This window comes from Doryrhamphus excisus, linkage group LG15 (assembly GCF_037039965.1).
Source record: "Doryrhamphus excisus strain RoL-2023G ecotype Guam linkage group LG15, RoL_Dexc_Guam_v1.1, whole genome shotgun sequence".
NCBI lineage: Eukaryota > Metazoa > Chordata > Actinopteri > Syngnathiformes > Syngnathidae > Doryrhamphus > Doryrhamphus excisus.
In genome coordinates this window covers 8,895,741-8,911,076 of record NC_136371.1, presented here as the reverse complement: position 1 = coordinate 8,911,076, position 15,336 = coordinate 8,895,741, and the positions used below count along the sequence as shown (strand labels likewise).

The window sequence follows — 15,336 nt, the reverse complement described above, 5'->3', positions numbered from 1 at the left end:
TACAATCATCTTCTGGTCCAGCTTGCCGCACACTTTCAGAGCTTGACGGATATCTATTGTTTTTTTTCCCCCTCTCTCTCTCTCTCCACTCTCAGCCAGCCTTTGAGCTTTCACTCAAGATATTTCACGCCTGCCAGTGTTACCGACAGTCTAAGCATGCACTGGGTGTCATTACGGCAGACTGACATGGACCTCACAAAGAGTTATTTAGTTGTTGTTGTTTTTTGGACTCCAACCAAATACAGCAAAGAGTGAAAAGTTGCTATCACCCAGGAAAAAAAATGACTTCACATCCTCCGAGGTACCAAAATGATGAGCAACTTTTTGTTCTAAGTCCCAACTCAACATTTGGGGAATCATTCTCACTTAGAATGGCTGATGAAGGCAAGACGGCAGGGGCCCATTAACGAGACTGACGGCAGACGACAGAATCAGGACATCGCGCTTTACCATTGCGGGCCCTCCATATTCTCCTACACATCTACAGTCTGGTTAGTATTCTATATTTATCATGGGAACATTTACAAAAGTACAGCTGTACAGCTGTCCAGCCAACCGACGGCTCTGTGCTCAACCTCAACATGCTTTTCTGAGAGGTTCTAGCAGTCTAAAAAGACACAGGCCGTAGAAATTGAGGCTAAGCAATCCAAATTAGCAACTTTATGGCTAACAATTTAGCACATATTTAGTGGAATTCAAGAGTGTTTGGATTCGGGGAACAAACATGTGTCCAAAGTGTGGCCCAAGGCAATTTCGTTATTGGCCTGCGGCACGATGAAGAGAAAATTAAAGCAAAGAAATTGAAAAAATAGATGAAAAATTTACCAGGTAAAAGAGAAAAAAAATAATAACACAAACCTTTGAATATTTATACATATTTTTGTTGCAAACTGACACGTGTAGCAAAGAAAATAAGTCAATCCAAAAATCAATTGGGGTTATAAGAACAGGTAGAGTGCTAACTGAAGTGCTAAGGAAACGTTTGATACTGTATGACGCAGGCAGGGGTGACGCTGGGAATAGAACACGTACTACTGTACACGCACGCCACCTAGTGGGCTAAAAAGAGAAGCAACCAAAGGCAATTTCCAGTTCTACTAAAAAGTATGTCAATATTTTACATTTACCACTTTTTCACCACTAGTTACGGAGCCTGTCAGTTTGTAGATTACATTTTAGGAATAATGAAAGTCATTAGAGGAACAAAAAAAGGGTTTTGCAGTACAAAATAACTTTATTCATTTAAATTGTAGTCTATTTTTCAAGTTTTCAGGATGAGAAGCACCAGTGCAATCAGTGATACAATAGACAGTCAGAAGAAGACAGTCAAGGACAAAGACACATACTACTGTACTTCACTACATGATCAATGCCAAATATACACATATACAAAATATTCCATTCATGAATAGATTCGAATTACCTTACTAAGTGTACGCTAAAAAAGCAAAACCAAAAAAGGTCAGCATAGTCTTCACTCACTCACACCCACACCAAAAATGCGAATTTTTGCTAAACAAACCAGCAAGTGTGGAATTGTTTCACGTCACTTAGAGTCCACAGAGGTGCCGTCACGTTCCATAATCCTTTGCAGCTCATGAATGCAGGGTACAATTGATTGACTGTGCAGCTGAGCCATCTTCATCCTGGCAAAAATAGTGTGAATTTGCCAATGTTTCAGTTTGAAGGCAACATTACAAAATCTTAAAACACCTGATATCAGGTTACCTAGAACTGAATACTGTATATGTAGCTGAACACGAAGCTAAGTAGTTAGACAAGATTGAAAAGAACACCAAATGTGGATAATTGCTCTCGCTGTGGTTAGCTGGAGTCCCAAAGCTTTAGAAATGGCTTTAGCTTTAGAAAAAGGCTGTTATTAACTTTTTCACATGGGACCATTTTGTGTTCAATTGTGGGGTGGATGGCTAATATCTAAATTTGTTTGATCTGAAACATGTAAGAGTGACAAACATAATCAGGACGGGGGTAAGAATTTTTTCACACCACTGTTTTAAACACAAGTTAAGTAAGTTATCATAATAAAAGTAAGTTAAAGGGTCCCTGATATGATTTGAACTTACCTGTTCCTTGCTGTTTAAATTTTATTGTTCTGTTTGACAGTCTGTGGTTTGCACTCGCTGTGTCCAAATCCATGTGCATGATTTGCACAACAGGTAGAGTTACAGTGCCATCTACTGGGCGTTGTTGTAACTACATTTCATTTCGTATAACTGTAACCCACGTTACATTGTAACAATGTAACATGAAAACTTTTTAACAGAAAAGGTGGAAAAATCTCAAGTAATTTTACAACAATAAAGCCAAAATAACGAGAAAGAATAAGTCATACATTTATGAGAATAATGTAATATTAAGAGGAAAAATATGATTTCAGTAGCATAAAGTTGCAGAAAAAGTTACTTTTTCAAAAGCCGTAACATAAAAAACCAAAAGTTGTAATTTTCGCAAAATTTGATTCTAGAAAACATGTATGATGGTAATAAAGTCAGAATATTGAAAAAAATAGATTGTTTAAAAGGAAATTTGAAATATTTGGAGACCCAAGTTTCGTGGCAGCCGACCACCGATAAATGAATTTTTGTTACTTTCTTAGTGTTTCAAGCCTCACCTTCTTAGCAGTTCGTATCCTCTCCTGTTGGTCGGGCAGTGACGCTGTAATGCAGTGAGACACTGTGCTGCCAGGATGCGGTAACACTGCTCCCGCAGGGCGTTGTGGCTCACCGTGTCCCACTGTGGCAGCTCGCTGGTATAACGCCACGCCAAGAGGGTATGTTCTAAAACAGCGTTCCATTCTTTGTTTTGCAGCAAAACTTGGCCCCACTCCTGGCATGTAACCTTGGGATAAGAAGGCGGGGACGGTTTAAAACTCTAAAACTCTTCTTCACAATAAACATTAATTCATTCAATGAATCTTTTTTCCACTGCAGGGCCCACAACTGCCATTGCAACACAATCCAGATTCAAGCCCTAAAAATGCCTCACACATTTATTAAACATGTTCTAATACATTGTGGGTTGTGACTCGCAGCCTGTATGGCCGGGCCCATGGCCACATACAGAGAAGGCCCTGGGCCCGGCCATCATCTTTTGGGTTTTCAACAGGCAAGGCATGGCCATGGCACACAACTGGTGGAAATCTTCTTCCCCCACTGTACCACCATATGGAGTAACAATGAGTATCTGTTGCCAATTGTACAACAGTGTTGATAAAAAAAAAAGACACCACCAATCATTGACACGGGTATTATATTGAACCGAATTAGGTAGAACATGTGAAATAAACCCAGTGGCTGATGACTTTTGAAACAAAATTACTTACTTTGAACACCACAAGATGGGGGTATGCCTTTCTATAGCAGTGAGCATCCCTGTTGGACCCAAAGCGTGAGTAGGGAATAGATCTGTACACATTGGCCTTTTTTAGTTGTAAATCATCCTGAAGGTACTTCAAGCCTGACGTCAAAATCCTGGGTTCTTGGCTCTAGCAGACAATGTAGGGCATTTGAGGTTTAAAAAACAAACCAAAAGTCACTACAATGAAGACACAAAGGTGTGAGGAATGAAAAGAATACCTGCTCAACCAAGATGAGGGATCTAATGAGCTGGACGAGCTGCTGTATGGACATCTGGGCTTGGCTTTCATTCATCTTCTCACACTGCTCGGGGTTCCTAGTCCAATCGCCATCAATGGAAAAATTCACTGTGTGATAATAAAGATAGTTATGATTTGACCTTTGTTTTGTTCAGTGCAGTGCTTTTATTGTGAAGGTCGGAAGTGTGCAGTGTGTCTGAACGGCTTTTCATTGTAAGATATAAACCAGGGTACACTACTCAAAACTGTTAAATTCCAAACATGTTACTTACATGATTGTGCAGGTTGCGAACTGGAAGATGCGTTGCCCCCCTTCTGAGGTGGCGATGGGGGCAATCGGGAACTTAGAATATCAAGGTAAGACCTCCTCATTCCAGCTGTGGCAAATTAACAAATGTGAATACAAGGTGTGAAATAAGCGCCATTTTTAAGTTTATAATGACCTTTGTCATGTTTAAAAGGCGAGGGAAAATTAACATACTTGTACATTCTTCACACGTAAGTCCAACTACATCAAATTTCGATTTAAAACACATTTATGACCTACCTTCAATTTTGGGCTGAGGTGGATGTATTTCAACCAATGCACGTCGTGTTTGACAAACAGCTTCCATATTGGACACACTTTGAAGCGGAGTAGTTATTGTTGCTAGTAAGCTACTGTTAGCACAACTTTAAAGCCCACACGGGGAGCCCAACAGCAACTATCCCGTATCCTGGTCCAAATTTCAGTGAACTCGCCTTGTTCGGTCCAGGCGTAGCTTTCAAGCTCATCTACAACCGCCGTGGCGCTACGCTGTATATAAATAAATCCCCCCAAAACCCCTAAAGTTAAACGTAAGTATGATCTAAACTTCTCAACTGCTCCACAACACAATGCCAATGAATCGCGCCACACGAGATGCCGCGCAGGCGTGGTTTGCTGCTTAGGGCCAGCTGATTGGCGGACATCGCAGCACGCGCCGAACAAGCGCCCTGTATGCATATGAGCAAAGAGGAGGTGTGGTTACGCTTCTTCTTCTTCATTTTTTCGGTGACGCATCAGCGCAAAGGCACATGATTGCCACCTTTTGTAATGGAGCTCAGCAGCACAACAAAACGAGATTTTACACACACAAAAACACACAGTTAAAAACACTAATTTAAATAATTTGTTTTAATAGGATTGTGCATTATTTTTTTTAAAAAGAATCTTGTTATCAGACATCACTGCATTTAGATACATAGTGTAACAAACGTTCAAGCACAGAGGTGATCCCAAAAAAGATAATACACAAAAAGGTAAAAATAATTAAAATATAGCTAATACAATCTCAAATCAAAATATCGCAAAATAAATTAGAATGCTTTATAAATAGCAATGATGACAGCAGTGCATAAATTATTTTTTTAGAGTTTCTAGAGTTTATTATAGTGTTTAATATATATAGTTCTACAAAGCAATGGTGAAATGTAAAGCAATGGTAAATATGGTGCTACAGTAGAGCACTCTCGAAGGAATATCCTCTTGGATTGCATGATCATTACATTGCAACACAACAGGGTCAGTTCACGTTCACAAATACAACCTTGAATTTAGCACACAGTTAGATGAGTCCTTGCTGAAACATTTCAGAGTTTCACAATTGTATGCATCAGTAGTAAAACTGCACTTGAAAGTGAAAGAAATACATGGCATATATAATTTTTACTGCAAATAAATACAATTGTATCTATGTACTACATTTATACTGTGTATATAATTTAAAAAATAAGTTACATAATGCACAGGTAAAGAGATTTCTATTAGGTACATTAATAATCACCTTATGGCTTTTGAAATATACATAAAAACATAATAAAAGCAAATTATGTGAGGATTGCTTTTCACCATACTTTAAAGGGGAACTGCACTTTAAAAAAATGCCATTCATTTACAATCCTTATGTGCAACATAAAGACATATTTTTTTTCCCTTTTCTGTGCGTTATTATAACACAAGAAAATTAGTTCATATGAGCTAGCTAACAATGTACGTCATTGGGACACACCTGGATGAAGCCCTCTAAAATAACTAACAATGTTGCATGGTTTGATATACATGCTGTGACCGTGCATTAATACATACACTGATGATAACATGTAATAGTTGTAATAGCAAATGTACTAGTTCACAGAAAAGGGAAAGAAATGCATGTTCATGTATCACATAAGGACTGTGAATGATGGGCAAAATTCCAAAAACAAGTGCAGTTGGAGTTCTGTTTATTATAACGGTAGCAAGTCTTGCATACCAATTTTGATATGCATTCTGCACAAACCTTGCATTAAAAACATCATGACTCCTGAAATAGCCTGGAGAGCTGGGAATGGGTGCAAGGCAGACTTCTGCTGACTGCATAGGCCACACTAGACAGCAAAAGGAGTAAAGGAAACTCTACTTACTAAGCAGCGTTTTAAGAGATCGTGTGAGTGCATTAGCGATGGCGGACATAGTACTGGAATGTCTGACCAGGGCCTTGACGCTCTGCTCTCCCGGTGCTCCCACAGTTGCAGCCTCAGCTGCTTTGAGTAAACAGATATAGTTCATAACAACCTCATCTACCTTTGCAACAACCTCTCTCTGTTGGTGTGAGGCTGAGGCACTGAGCCCCTTTACGAGACACATACAAGCCTCACAAAGACAACACAGTACCTGGAAGCTACAAGTTACAGCAAGCAACATCTCCTCAGGGCTGCTGTGCGCCTGTGCCATCCGCCTGCATGCCCGCCCTAACTCTTTGGACTCCACTGAGAGGAGTTGCTTTGACTGAGATACATCCTGCATAGGCATTTGGGCACCACGATCACAGCGACCTATGCTGGACCTAACCAGCGCAATGAGCTCACTGGCGTCACGGCGAACATCTGTGAAGCCAGAAGGGAAGCTATACATGCGGTCTTTCAGGGCGTTGACCCGGGACAGGCGGTCACTAAAGCTCATGTTGTTGAGGACCTCACCATACAGTTGCTCTCCAGCTGCATCCAATGCCGAGCCACAGGGGAAGATACCCAGTGAGGCAGCGCAGTCATTATCCATGTCGCTCCCACCACGGCTTCGTCTTGTTGTCTCCCACTCACTGTCATCATCTTCTCCCTCAGTTTTGCGTTTAAAGAAACAGTAGCTGAAAGGTCCATTGCACCTCCAAGGACTGGTGTCCAGCTTTTGAGAGCCCTTCATTTGTTTATTGTCTTTTTGCAAAGGAAATGCTACAGAAGCCCTTCTGCTATCTGTCCTGCTACCCGAGGACCAGCATGTGGTGTGGGATGACACAGAGCCTTGGGAGTAACTTTTGGAGAGACGTTTCCTTGTGGGCCTCTTCTGAACTTTAGTGTCGCCTTGCTGGGGCACAGATGGTGCCAAGGGCTGCTGGCTCTGACTTCGGCTGGGATTTTCAAACAGAACTTCCACACTACCAGAACTGTTGGTAATATTGCTGGAGCTTCGTTTTAGCTCCCGACCCCTTTGTGAGTAATTGCTGACGGGATCTGATTGTGGCGGGATTGGGCTAATGTGGTTCTGGTTTGGCCATAACAGGCTTGAATGGATGGCATTCTGTGCGCATCCGGAGTGGCTGGATGCAGTGTTGGCTTGTGTTGGAATTAATACAGGAGGGGGTGGAGACTGTGAATGATGTGGTGGGGATGGAGAAGAAATGCTGGCCATAGTCCCGGTGGATGTCTGCCTGGTGAACGCTGAAGGACCCCTTCCTAATGAGAGGCTGTTGAGGTCTGCTCGCTGACCGCTTAGACTGGAGGCAGGGGGCTGACGAAACGCATGCCTTTCTCTCGGGTCTGATCTGAACCAGTCGTCTGTACCTCCACTCGGTTGGCTTCTTGAACGAGATGGGGGCCTGTTAACGGGACCCCCGGCCACACGGGTAATGCAGTCATCTTTCTTATACAGTGACAAAAAGTGCTCTGGGTCTATATCACCCCTCTCAAGCTCACTTTCTAGTCCAGAAAAGGAGCTTCTCCTTTCTGCATTTGTCCGCCTCAAATCTAATCGATCATTTGGGCCCTGAGTGTGCATGTCAGGGCTTCTTTTAAGTTTGGCAGGAAGTGTGGCAGAGTGGTACGGCTTTTGATCCCTATTTGTCAGCTGCAAGGCATTTGGATTCAGCATATTTGGGCGTACAAAGGGGGATGACATGGAGGATGGCATACATGGACATCGAGCGATTGTGTTGCCTCGATTCTTAACCATTTCGACAAGCTGGGGGTTGCTTGTGATGTAGCGTCGAGTGTCCTTTTTTACACCTCCCCCCATTCCTGCACTGTGTAACTTTCCTCCTTGGTGCATTTGGCTTACTGTTAGGTAGTTGATCAATTGCCTGTATGCTTCACTGCCTTCTTTCTGATTTGGCCCCTTGAAACACGCCTTTTTGCTTGTAGCAGTCTCTTTATGTTTAGAGGGTGTGGCTGAAGAGGGACGGCCAGGGTCAGTCCCCGTGGAAGGAGTGTGAATATTGGGCAACATTTTCCGAAGGAGGGCAGGGTCTGCATGGGGGTGAAAATCTTTTGCTTGAGGATTCTGTCCAGGTTTGAATTCTTCATAGTTTAAGACCCTGAGTAATGATGAAGAAGAGCTAGACAGTGGGTGCCTTTGCATGCGGTGGTGTTTAGCCTCAATTGCGCCCGGACCAAGCGGTGAGTCGGTCGGGGTGGCACAGACACTGCTGTTTGCACTGCCACCAGCATCTAGTGATGAGCACAGGGAGCCCTGCAGGGAATTCTGTGCTTCACCCTGTAAGTTTGAAATCCTTTTCGCAAGATGATACTCACATAACCGAGCAACGCTTTGCTGTCTTGAAATAGGAGGATGGTCATTCTGTATGTCTGATCCTTGGTCAGAATCCCCCAATCTGGGTTTTTTAGTTGGGGACAGCAATGATGCTACAACTAGATGTTCATCTTGCTCAACAGCTCTATTATCTGCAGGGCACTCCCTGAGAGCATTTCCATCTAAAAGCCGATCAGAAGTTGAGGAGGCCGGACGGGCAATTCTGCAATGGTCACTGGGGTGACTGTTCCCATCATGGCCCTCAGCTTGGGAATTTTCCTCCAAAACTAAATTGTGTCTTCGTTGGCTTCCTCCTCGATCACAGAATGAAGTCCGTTGATTGAAGTCAAGATGGATATTGCCACTACTCCCTCCCCGGTACCCGTCTCTTGTGCTAAAAGTGTTATACTTCCCACTTGAGTCTGCAGACTTTTTGTGATGCTTGCCTCCTGGCGTCGTGGAGCTGGGCCGCTGGAGAGTGGAGGAAAGGTTTGTGTGAGATCTCCCATCCATGCCGTCCAGTCGTGATGACATTGTGTCCAAATGTGGGCTACGTCTCGGAGGAACTGCAGGTGGTCGAAGATGCTGTGGGCTCCGAGACTTCTTGAGGGTTGTCCCTTCAGTGCTGGGGGAAACTGGGAACTCTGTTTTCTCTTCCAGTAAAGGTTGGTATCCCTCCCTTGTGGCCACGAGGAGGCGCATGTGGCTTTCACTGAGTCGGTGTGTAGCAGCCAGCTCAGAAAGTTCTGTCATTTCTGAGGAGTTTGTCTCATTCCCAGAGTCAGAGGAAGACTCTGGGCTAAGGCCTTGAGATGTGTAAACACCTAGCAAAGAAGTTAAAAAGAGAGCTTTATCAAAGTCATACACAAAAACATTGCTGAGTTATAAAACGTTTTTTTTTAGGATTTCACTGGGAGCAAATATCAACAGACCTGGATTGTTACTGCTAGTTGGTGGCCGCGGTGGGGGTGGCCTCTGGTCAGAAACAGACAAAGCCTCAAGTGCCTGCAGAGTGTTCACAACGGAGTTATCCAGTTGCCTCTGTCCGTCTCCTTCTCCCTCCCCAAGAGTTGGAATGGCATCAATTAACGAGACTGGAATATCATCATTATCTTGCAGGCTTGGCGGCCTTCCTTCAGGTGCAGTGTCCTCATCTGAACTGTCCCGAAAGCCTGGTGGTGGGGCCGCAATTGCAAGGTTAAGCGTCTCCAGTAGTGTGTCGTCCTCATCATCGTCTACAGCGTCATCACCCTCGGGTGGCGGCAATGATGTAAGGTCAATGATGTCATCAGTAGAACCAGAAAAGGTGAGAAAGGTAGTTTTGCCAGCTGCCGTTGCCAGTCCTCCTCCCGCTTCTCCGTCCCCCACCGGTGTTCCCCCAATGGAATCTTCTTCACAGGAGGCCTCATCGTCGTCTTCTGCGTCGTCTGTTGTGTCACGGTAAAACAGCTCTCTTAACAGTGGCTCCTCACCACCTTCCTCAGTTGTTATGTTGCTATAGACATGTGTCAGACCGCTGAATTGAAAGGGCACCCTGTCCTGTGCCCCAAAGTCTGTATTGCGCAAGTAGGGTGGTCCATGTTCAGGTATCTCAGCACTCTCGTGATGTCGTTCATAGCCTAAACTCCTGGGCTTGTTCAAAGGTGGGTCTCCTCCAAAAATAAATGACACTTTGGCACTACGAGGTGAATCTTGGGGTTTGCGTCTAGTAGCAGGAGGAAGAGGAGGAGGCACTGGACTTTGCCGTGTCTCAAGGTCTCTGTCAGGATTTTGTGAATGATGGAAGTAAGAAGAGAGTCTGTTTTCTCTCTGCCCATTGTCTGAATAGTGAGAATCTCTGTAGAGTTCTGCCTGGCTGGTTGATAGCTCCTCACTGTCCCCAAAAGATGTGCTGTATGGCCATTCCAGGATACGATCCTGGCCTGTCGGTGAAAGTTTTGATTCACTGGATTAATATTCTGTAATCCTTCATTAGGGTAATCCTAATGAAGTACATGGTTTTGAAAAAACAACCTACTGTTATCATCGCCTGCTGAGCTGTTGCAGTGGGCCATGTTGAAGATAGATCTCCTTGAGTCCACTAGGAGGCGATAGTAGCCTGCAGTAAGGCATGCCAGGTTCATCGCGTCGCTTGACTCCATGATAAGTGTGATGGGCTTTCAGGGAACAAATTGGAAAAATTTGAAGAAGCAAAACAATGAAAACACCTGACTTGCACAGTTGGTAAGGCAAAACTCTGCTCACCCGGACATCCAGGACATGCAGCTCCAGCCGGACATTGATTTCATCCTCGGTTAGGATTTCGATTCGGTTCACATGGCTGAAGTCAGCCAACAGAGCCACCAGGTTGGTGCGAGCATTGATGACGTGACTGATACCATAACGAGGGCCTACTAGCAATGTCACATCAGTTTGTTTCTCACCTTGCTGCACAAAAGAGTTGAGTCAAGTCAGTTCAAATACCCTTGTGTCAACAAAATGTTCGTCTTTAATTTTAAAAGATAGCCTTACCAAAAGTATTGATTTAAACTCCCTCCCTCCATAAAGTTGGAGCTCACTGAGGTACCTTAGATAATGCACCTTGGCCTGCAAAGCAGTCAGCTGCAAAGAGATGATATACGTAGTTGTCTTTGTCAAATACACCACAAACCCAGTAGTTGCATTTTCCGAAAACTTCTCTCATTTTGTAATACAAAGGTGAAAAGGTACCAAGCCCCTGCAAAGTGCTTGCACTGACAAACACTGCAGTCAACCCACGGATGTGAAATGTTAACTTATTCATTTGCTGATGAACACGTTTTCATCACACTGTGAATAATCACGGCACCTAATTGTACATGCATTGCATTATCAATGTTTGACATTTTAGAAAATAGTGCACAGAACATAAACCATACAATTTCACTTGGGACTATGACGCTTCTTCCAAACACATTTGGTGATGAAATCGTGCAATCCTAATTTGTCCATGGATAACGGTTAGTGGTCAGACTTATTCAGAGGCTGCATGTTGGCCATTCACACTTTTCTACTCCATTTCTCCTCCCCTCTTGGTCACATTCGGCTGGATAGGCTCACCTGTGGCCCTAATAAGGACAAGCGATATAGAGGAAGGATGGATGAATGGAAGGTTCCCCTTGTAATTTTAACACAGGTGATGGTGTCACACGTGCACTCACGACTCATAAAATGAGCACTCGTTTACTAATTCATGTGTAGCTAAAAAAAAAAAGTATGACTGACAATGAGGCAACTTTTTAGCATGCGATGTCGTAACACATGCATTAGCATTCAAGTTGGAGCCAAAGAAAGTGTCTTTGTTTGACACAGGCGAGAACCTTTGCAAGGGCGAGCATGCTGGCAAGGCTATTTTTGGCGACTGCATCAAAAAACAGGACAGTGAGTTTCTATGCGTGTGTCAGAAGTTTGCTAACAAGAGCAAAGAAAGAAAAGGAGTTTGTTACTTTTTTCCCAGGAGGGACGAGGTTCTGGTTGGTTTTGAGGATGTGTGTCAGAGCTTTTTTGATGTTTTTCTCCTTGGTGCTGGTCATCACAGCAGGCGGCAGGAAGAGCGACAGGCCCCACTCCTTCCTGTTGAGGGGGGACAGATTTTAGCCAAAAGGCTCCATGTCAGCAAAGTGTAAAGGGTTGGTGAGCATTTATAATCCATGCACCAGCATATCAAGATGCTGATTAGACAGCATGATTATTGCACAGGTGTAGCACCCATAAGGGCACTCCAAAATGTGTTGTTTAATTGTATTGTATTTCATCTAAGATATAGACTACACACTTACTGGATATATTTGAGTGAGACCTTCTGGCTTTGTCTGGTTGTCATGGTGAGAATATACATCTGCAACGCTGCCAGTCGTAGCGCCGCGTCATACTTCAGTTCTGGGCCGAAACGCTCCAGCACCACATCGTTGCAACTCTGCCACAAAGCAGGAAGCAGAGAACAGAGTGTGTTCAGAGTCTTACAAGGAAAAATGATTGGCGTTCCCATCCCAACCAACTAATTACAGCTGTATTCCACAGGGAAGAAGTGTATTCATTAGTAAGAGGAAGTTGTAGGAAAGGCATAAATCATTTAGTTAATCACCAAAAGCAATTTCCAAAGCTCCTGGCAGATGATACTCCTCTCAAAGCAGACTAAAGAATTTAGAATGCTGATAAGCTAATGCCTCTCACCTGCACATAGAGGTATTCAAACGCCACGGCGTCCCTCCGCAGCAGCTCCACAGGGTCGCGGGGCATGAAGCTGATTCGAAAGAAACACTTCATCTTATCAGAACCAGGCCTGCGAGTCACCTAGAGCAGGCGGAGGTGTGGAAACACATAGAAAAAAAAGGCAAATTAGATAAATGTGGCAACAGAGACAAATGGAAAGGTCCTGAGGGGGAAAGGTGGTGAGTTCAGAAGTACTTCATGAAGGTGATTGGTGTTTTTCGAGTACTTGAAGATAGTGGAAATAGCTACAGCTTCTGTATCCAAATGGAAGAAGCGAATATGTATCTTGTAGACAACTGTGACAAATACATTCAGCACTGAAGTTCTCTATCCATATTATCACTGGGCTCGCAGGCGTATGCTGGAACCTCACATGACCTTGGAAGAGAGGCAGGGTACATCATGGACTGGCCGTCACTTTGTCGTACTTTATCTAAAACAGAGTGGAAAATATTCCATCCCCAATATGGCCTATTTTCTTTGATGACACCATGAGGTAGACTGTCACGTTAAGTAATCTCACTACAAGTTCCCAGGTACGAGTTTGAGACCCTTGCTCTAACTGTGATGAAAGACACATCACAGTTTTGTGTCAGTTCATTATAAACTGCGGGTAAGTCATTTTTACATTTGAATAGCAGTTTTATGTTTGACATTTCATTTAATTCTGTTACTGTCCTCAACCTTTGCAGTTTTGTTCCACTGAAGTGACTTTAACATGTCCGCCTTCCACCATGTGTGTTTTAGGTGCAGAACCTCTTATCTCAGTTATGAGGTTTGACTATTAGGCTGACCACCATGGTCTTGCAACCTCATTACAATGTAGCTGGCACTAAGGAGAATGAATGTATGCTTGTATGGGTGTAAGAGTGTAATAGTATACGTTGATGGCACCGCTGCTGATAAATGACACTTTAGCTCAAACGCTGCTGCGAATACTGAACATTGCCAGCCTGCAAAGGCACAAACAAGAGAGACAGTGAGGGGTAGCTTTGGTGGAGAAACAGATTCAGTGAGTCTGACCTGAGCGAGCATCTCTTGTTCGTGCAGAAGAAGCAATCTGTTCCCACAGCCTTCAATCCTCTCCTCCAACATGAGGGAGAAATGCTCGATGCATTTGATGGATAGCTTCTCTTGCAGTGTCAGGATCACGTCCTGGAGTAAATTGAAGCATTCAGAGAATTCTGTTGATGCAACAAGCAAGCCGACATGCTTCAACCAACCTTACAATGTGCAATACTCTTGTGCCATTATTAGCCTCATTGTTTTAGCATTGTTGTAATAATCACATATAGTAAGCCCTCGCCATTTTGCACTTAAAATTTTGTGGCTTCACTCTATCACGGTTTTTCATAAATGTATTCATTCATAAATCTAGTTAAATGTTACGTTTTTTGCCTTAAGCATTGTCAATCAAAAGACATTCAGAAGACGCAGTCAAAGATGCTGTGATGATATGTAGTATTTACACTGGCTACTATGGGTGTCAATAATGTTATTGTAATGTTCAGTGAGACACACAAGCACCAGACTTGATCACCGGAAACACAGGCTTTTATCTCACAACAGGCACAATAATCCCTGACACACACTACTCTTGTGGCAGTAAGTCACGCCAAGCTAAAACTCCACTCTGAACCCCTGACATCAACTCCTGTCTGCCCCACACTCCGCTCCCCCAGCACCACACACACTAGCACAAGTCATGATTTAAATGGATTATTTTACTCTACAGTAGGTAATACGAATGTAAAGGTGACTATAGGGGTGTTATTTCATGTCTAAAGGGCTCTAATAATGTTAAAGAAAACATAATTAGAAGGTCGTAAACAGGTTTTGTACCAATGAAATACTAACTGACAAAGTAGTTCAATTATTACCCCTCTACCATCAGGGCATCTTGGACACTGATTTTGTATATCGCAACACAAAAAAGTAACTAAATTATCCCTGAACACACATACACACACACCTTGATGGAGGTACTGCTGTCAAAGCGGAAAGACTTAGTCTGACCGTTCTCTAGGTAGACCTTCAGGACATTTGGCATGAACAGAAGAGAGTTGTCCTTCACTGGGTTCTGCAAAGTGAGAAGATGTTCAGTCATGTCCTTGTATTCATTGCTCTTGCAGATATGAGAGGTTAAGTAAGTATTGATTCAATTACCAGCGCCTGTCCATCTACCATGTCTTATATAGGTCACATACTGTATTAAGTGTGTGTGTGTGAGACAGAACTCACTGGAACCTGGCCGTTTATAATGACCTCCTCGGCAAAGCGCACTTTGACCGGATTGGACTTGAGCATGGCTTTTTTGGCTGCACTGATGAATGCTGATTTAGGAGACTAGGAGGCAATCATCCAAGAAGAGAGTAAGTGAAAATAGAGGGAGGGAGGACAGACAGAAAAAGCCATAAACACAATTCTTAAAACCAAAAATTCTTAAAGTGTTGTGTTCCCAACAAAAAAAAAAGGCTACACACTCACCGGATATGGTTGAACAACAGTCAATAGGATGGATTCTTTGCAGCTCCTGAAGTGAAAAGAAAGGAAATGGGAATAAACAGCAAAAAAGCGATTGAAAAGCACACTTTTAAAACGAGAAGACACAAACACACAGATCATTACATTGTCGTTTACTGTTTTTCAAAATACATATGACAAATATGCCGTTTGACTACTTGACAAC

The 15,336-nt window shown here is 43.3% G+C and overlaps 2 protein-coding genes across 6 annotated transcripts in view; both read right to left on the bottom strand.

The window, feature by feature from the left end:
- Positions 1-1,224: 1,224 nt before the first annotated feature.
- Positions 1,225-4,624, bottom strand: LOC131103958 (uncharacterized). Its single transcript, XM_058050546.2, has 6 exons — positions 4,164-4,624; positions 3,889-3,993; positions 3,597-3,724; positions 3,344-3,505; positions 2,633-2,859; positions 1,225-1,646 (listed from the first exon to the last, which is right to left on the bottom strand). Exons 1-6 carry the CDS (start codon positions 4,228-4,230, stop codon positions 1,547-1,549), a joined length of 789 nt encoding a protein of 262 aa, XP_057906529.2. The 5' UTR covers positions 4,231-4,624; the 3' UTR covers positions 1,225-1,546.
- Positions 4,625-4,763: 139 nt separating this feature from the next.
- Positions 4,764-15,336, bottom strand: part of LOC131103954 (FERM and PDZ domain-containing protein 4-like) — a 35,155-nt gene continuing 24,582 nt past the window's right edge. For all 5 annotated transcript variants that reach the window (XM_078796428.1, XM_078796429.1, XM_058050530.2 and 2 more), the window contains exons 5-16: positions 15,135-15,180; positions 14,889-14,993; positions 14,620-14,727; positions 13,671-13,802; positions 12,609-12,728; positions 12,215-12,351; positions 11,882-12,008; positions 10,929-11,018; positions 10,662-10,844; positions 10,435-10,573; positions 9,350-10,339; positions 4,764-9,241 (exon numbers count right to left, since the gene is read on the bottom strand). In XM_078796428.1, the coding sequence (XP_078652554.1) occupies positions 6,033-9,241; positions 9,350-10,339; positions 10,435-10,573; positions 10,662-10,844; positions 10,929-11,018; positions 11,882-12,008; positions 12,215-12,351; positions 12,609-12,728; positions 13,671-13,802; positions 14,620-14,727; positions 14,889-14,993; positions 15,135-15,180 (5,386 nt within the window). In that variant the 3' untranslated portion in view covers positions 4,764-6,032. The remainder of the gene's footprint in view (positions 9,242-9,349; positions 10,340-10,434; positions 10,574-10,661; positions 10,845-10,928; positions 11,019-11,881; positions 12,009-12,214; positions 12,352-12,608; positions 12,729-13,670; positions 13,803-14,619; positions 14,728-14,888; positions 14,994-15,134; positions 15,181-15,336) is intronic.

Coding starts and splice junctions, on each gene's coding strand:
- LOC131103958 (XM_058050546.2), bottom strand. CDS start 4,230: ATGGAAGCTGTTTGTCAAACACGACGTGCATTGGTTGAAATACATCCA. Junction 3,725..3,888: donor TTCGCAACCTGCACAATCAT/GTAAGTAACATG, acceptor ATTATCACACAG/TGAATTTTTCCATTGATGGC. Junction 1,647..2,632: donor GGATACGAACTGCTAAGAAG/GTGAGGCTTGAA, acceptor TATTTTTGCCAG/GATGAAGATGGCTCAGCTGC.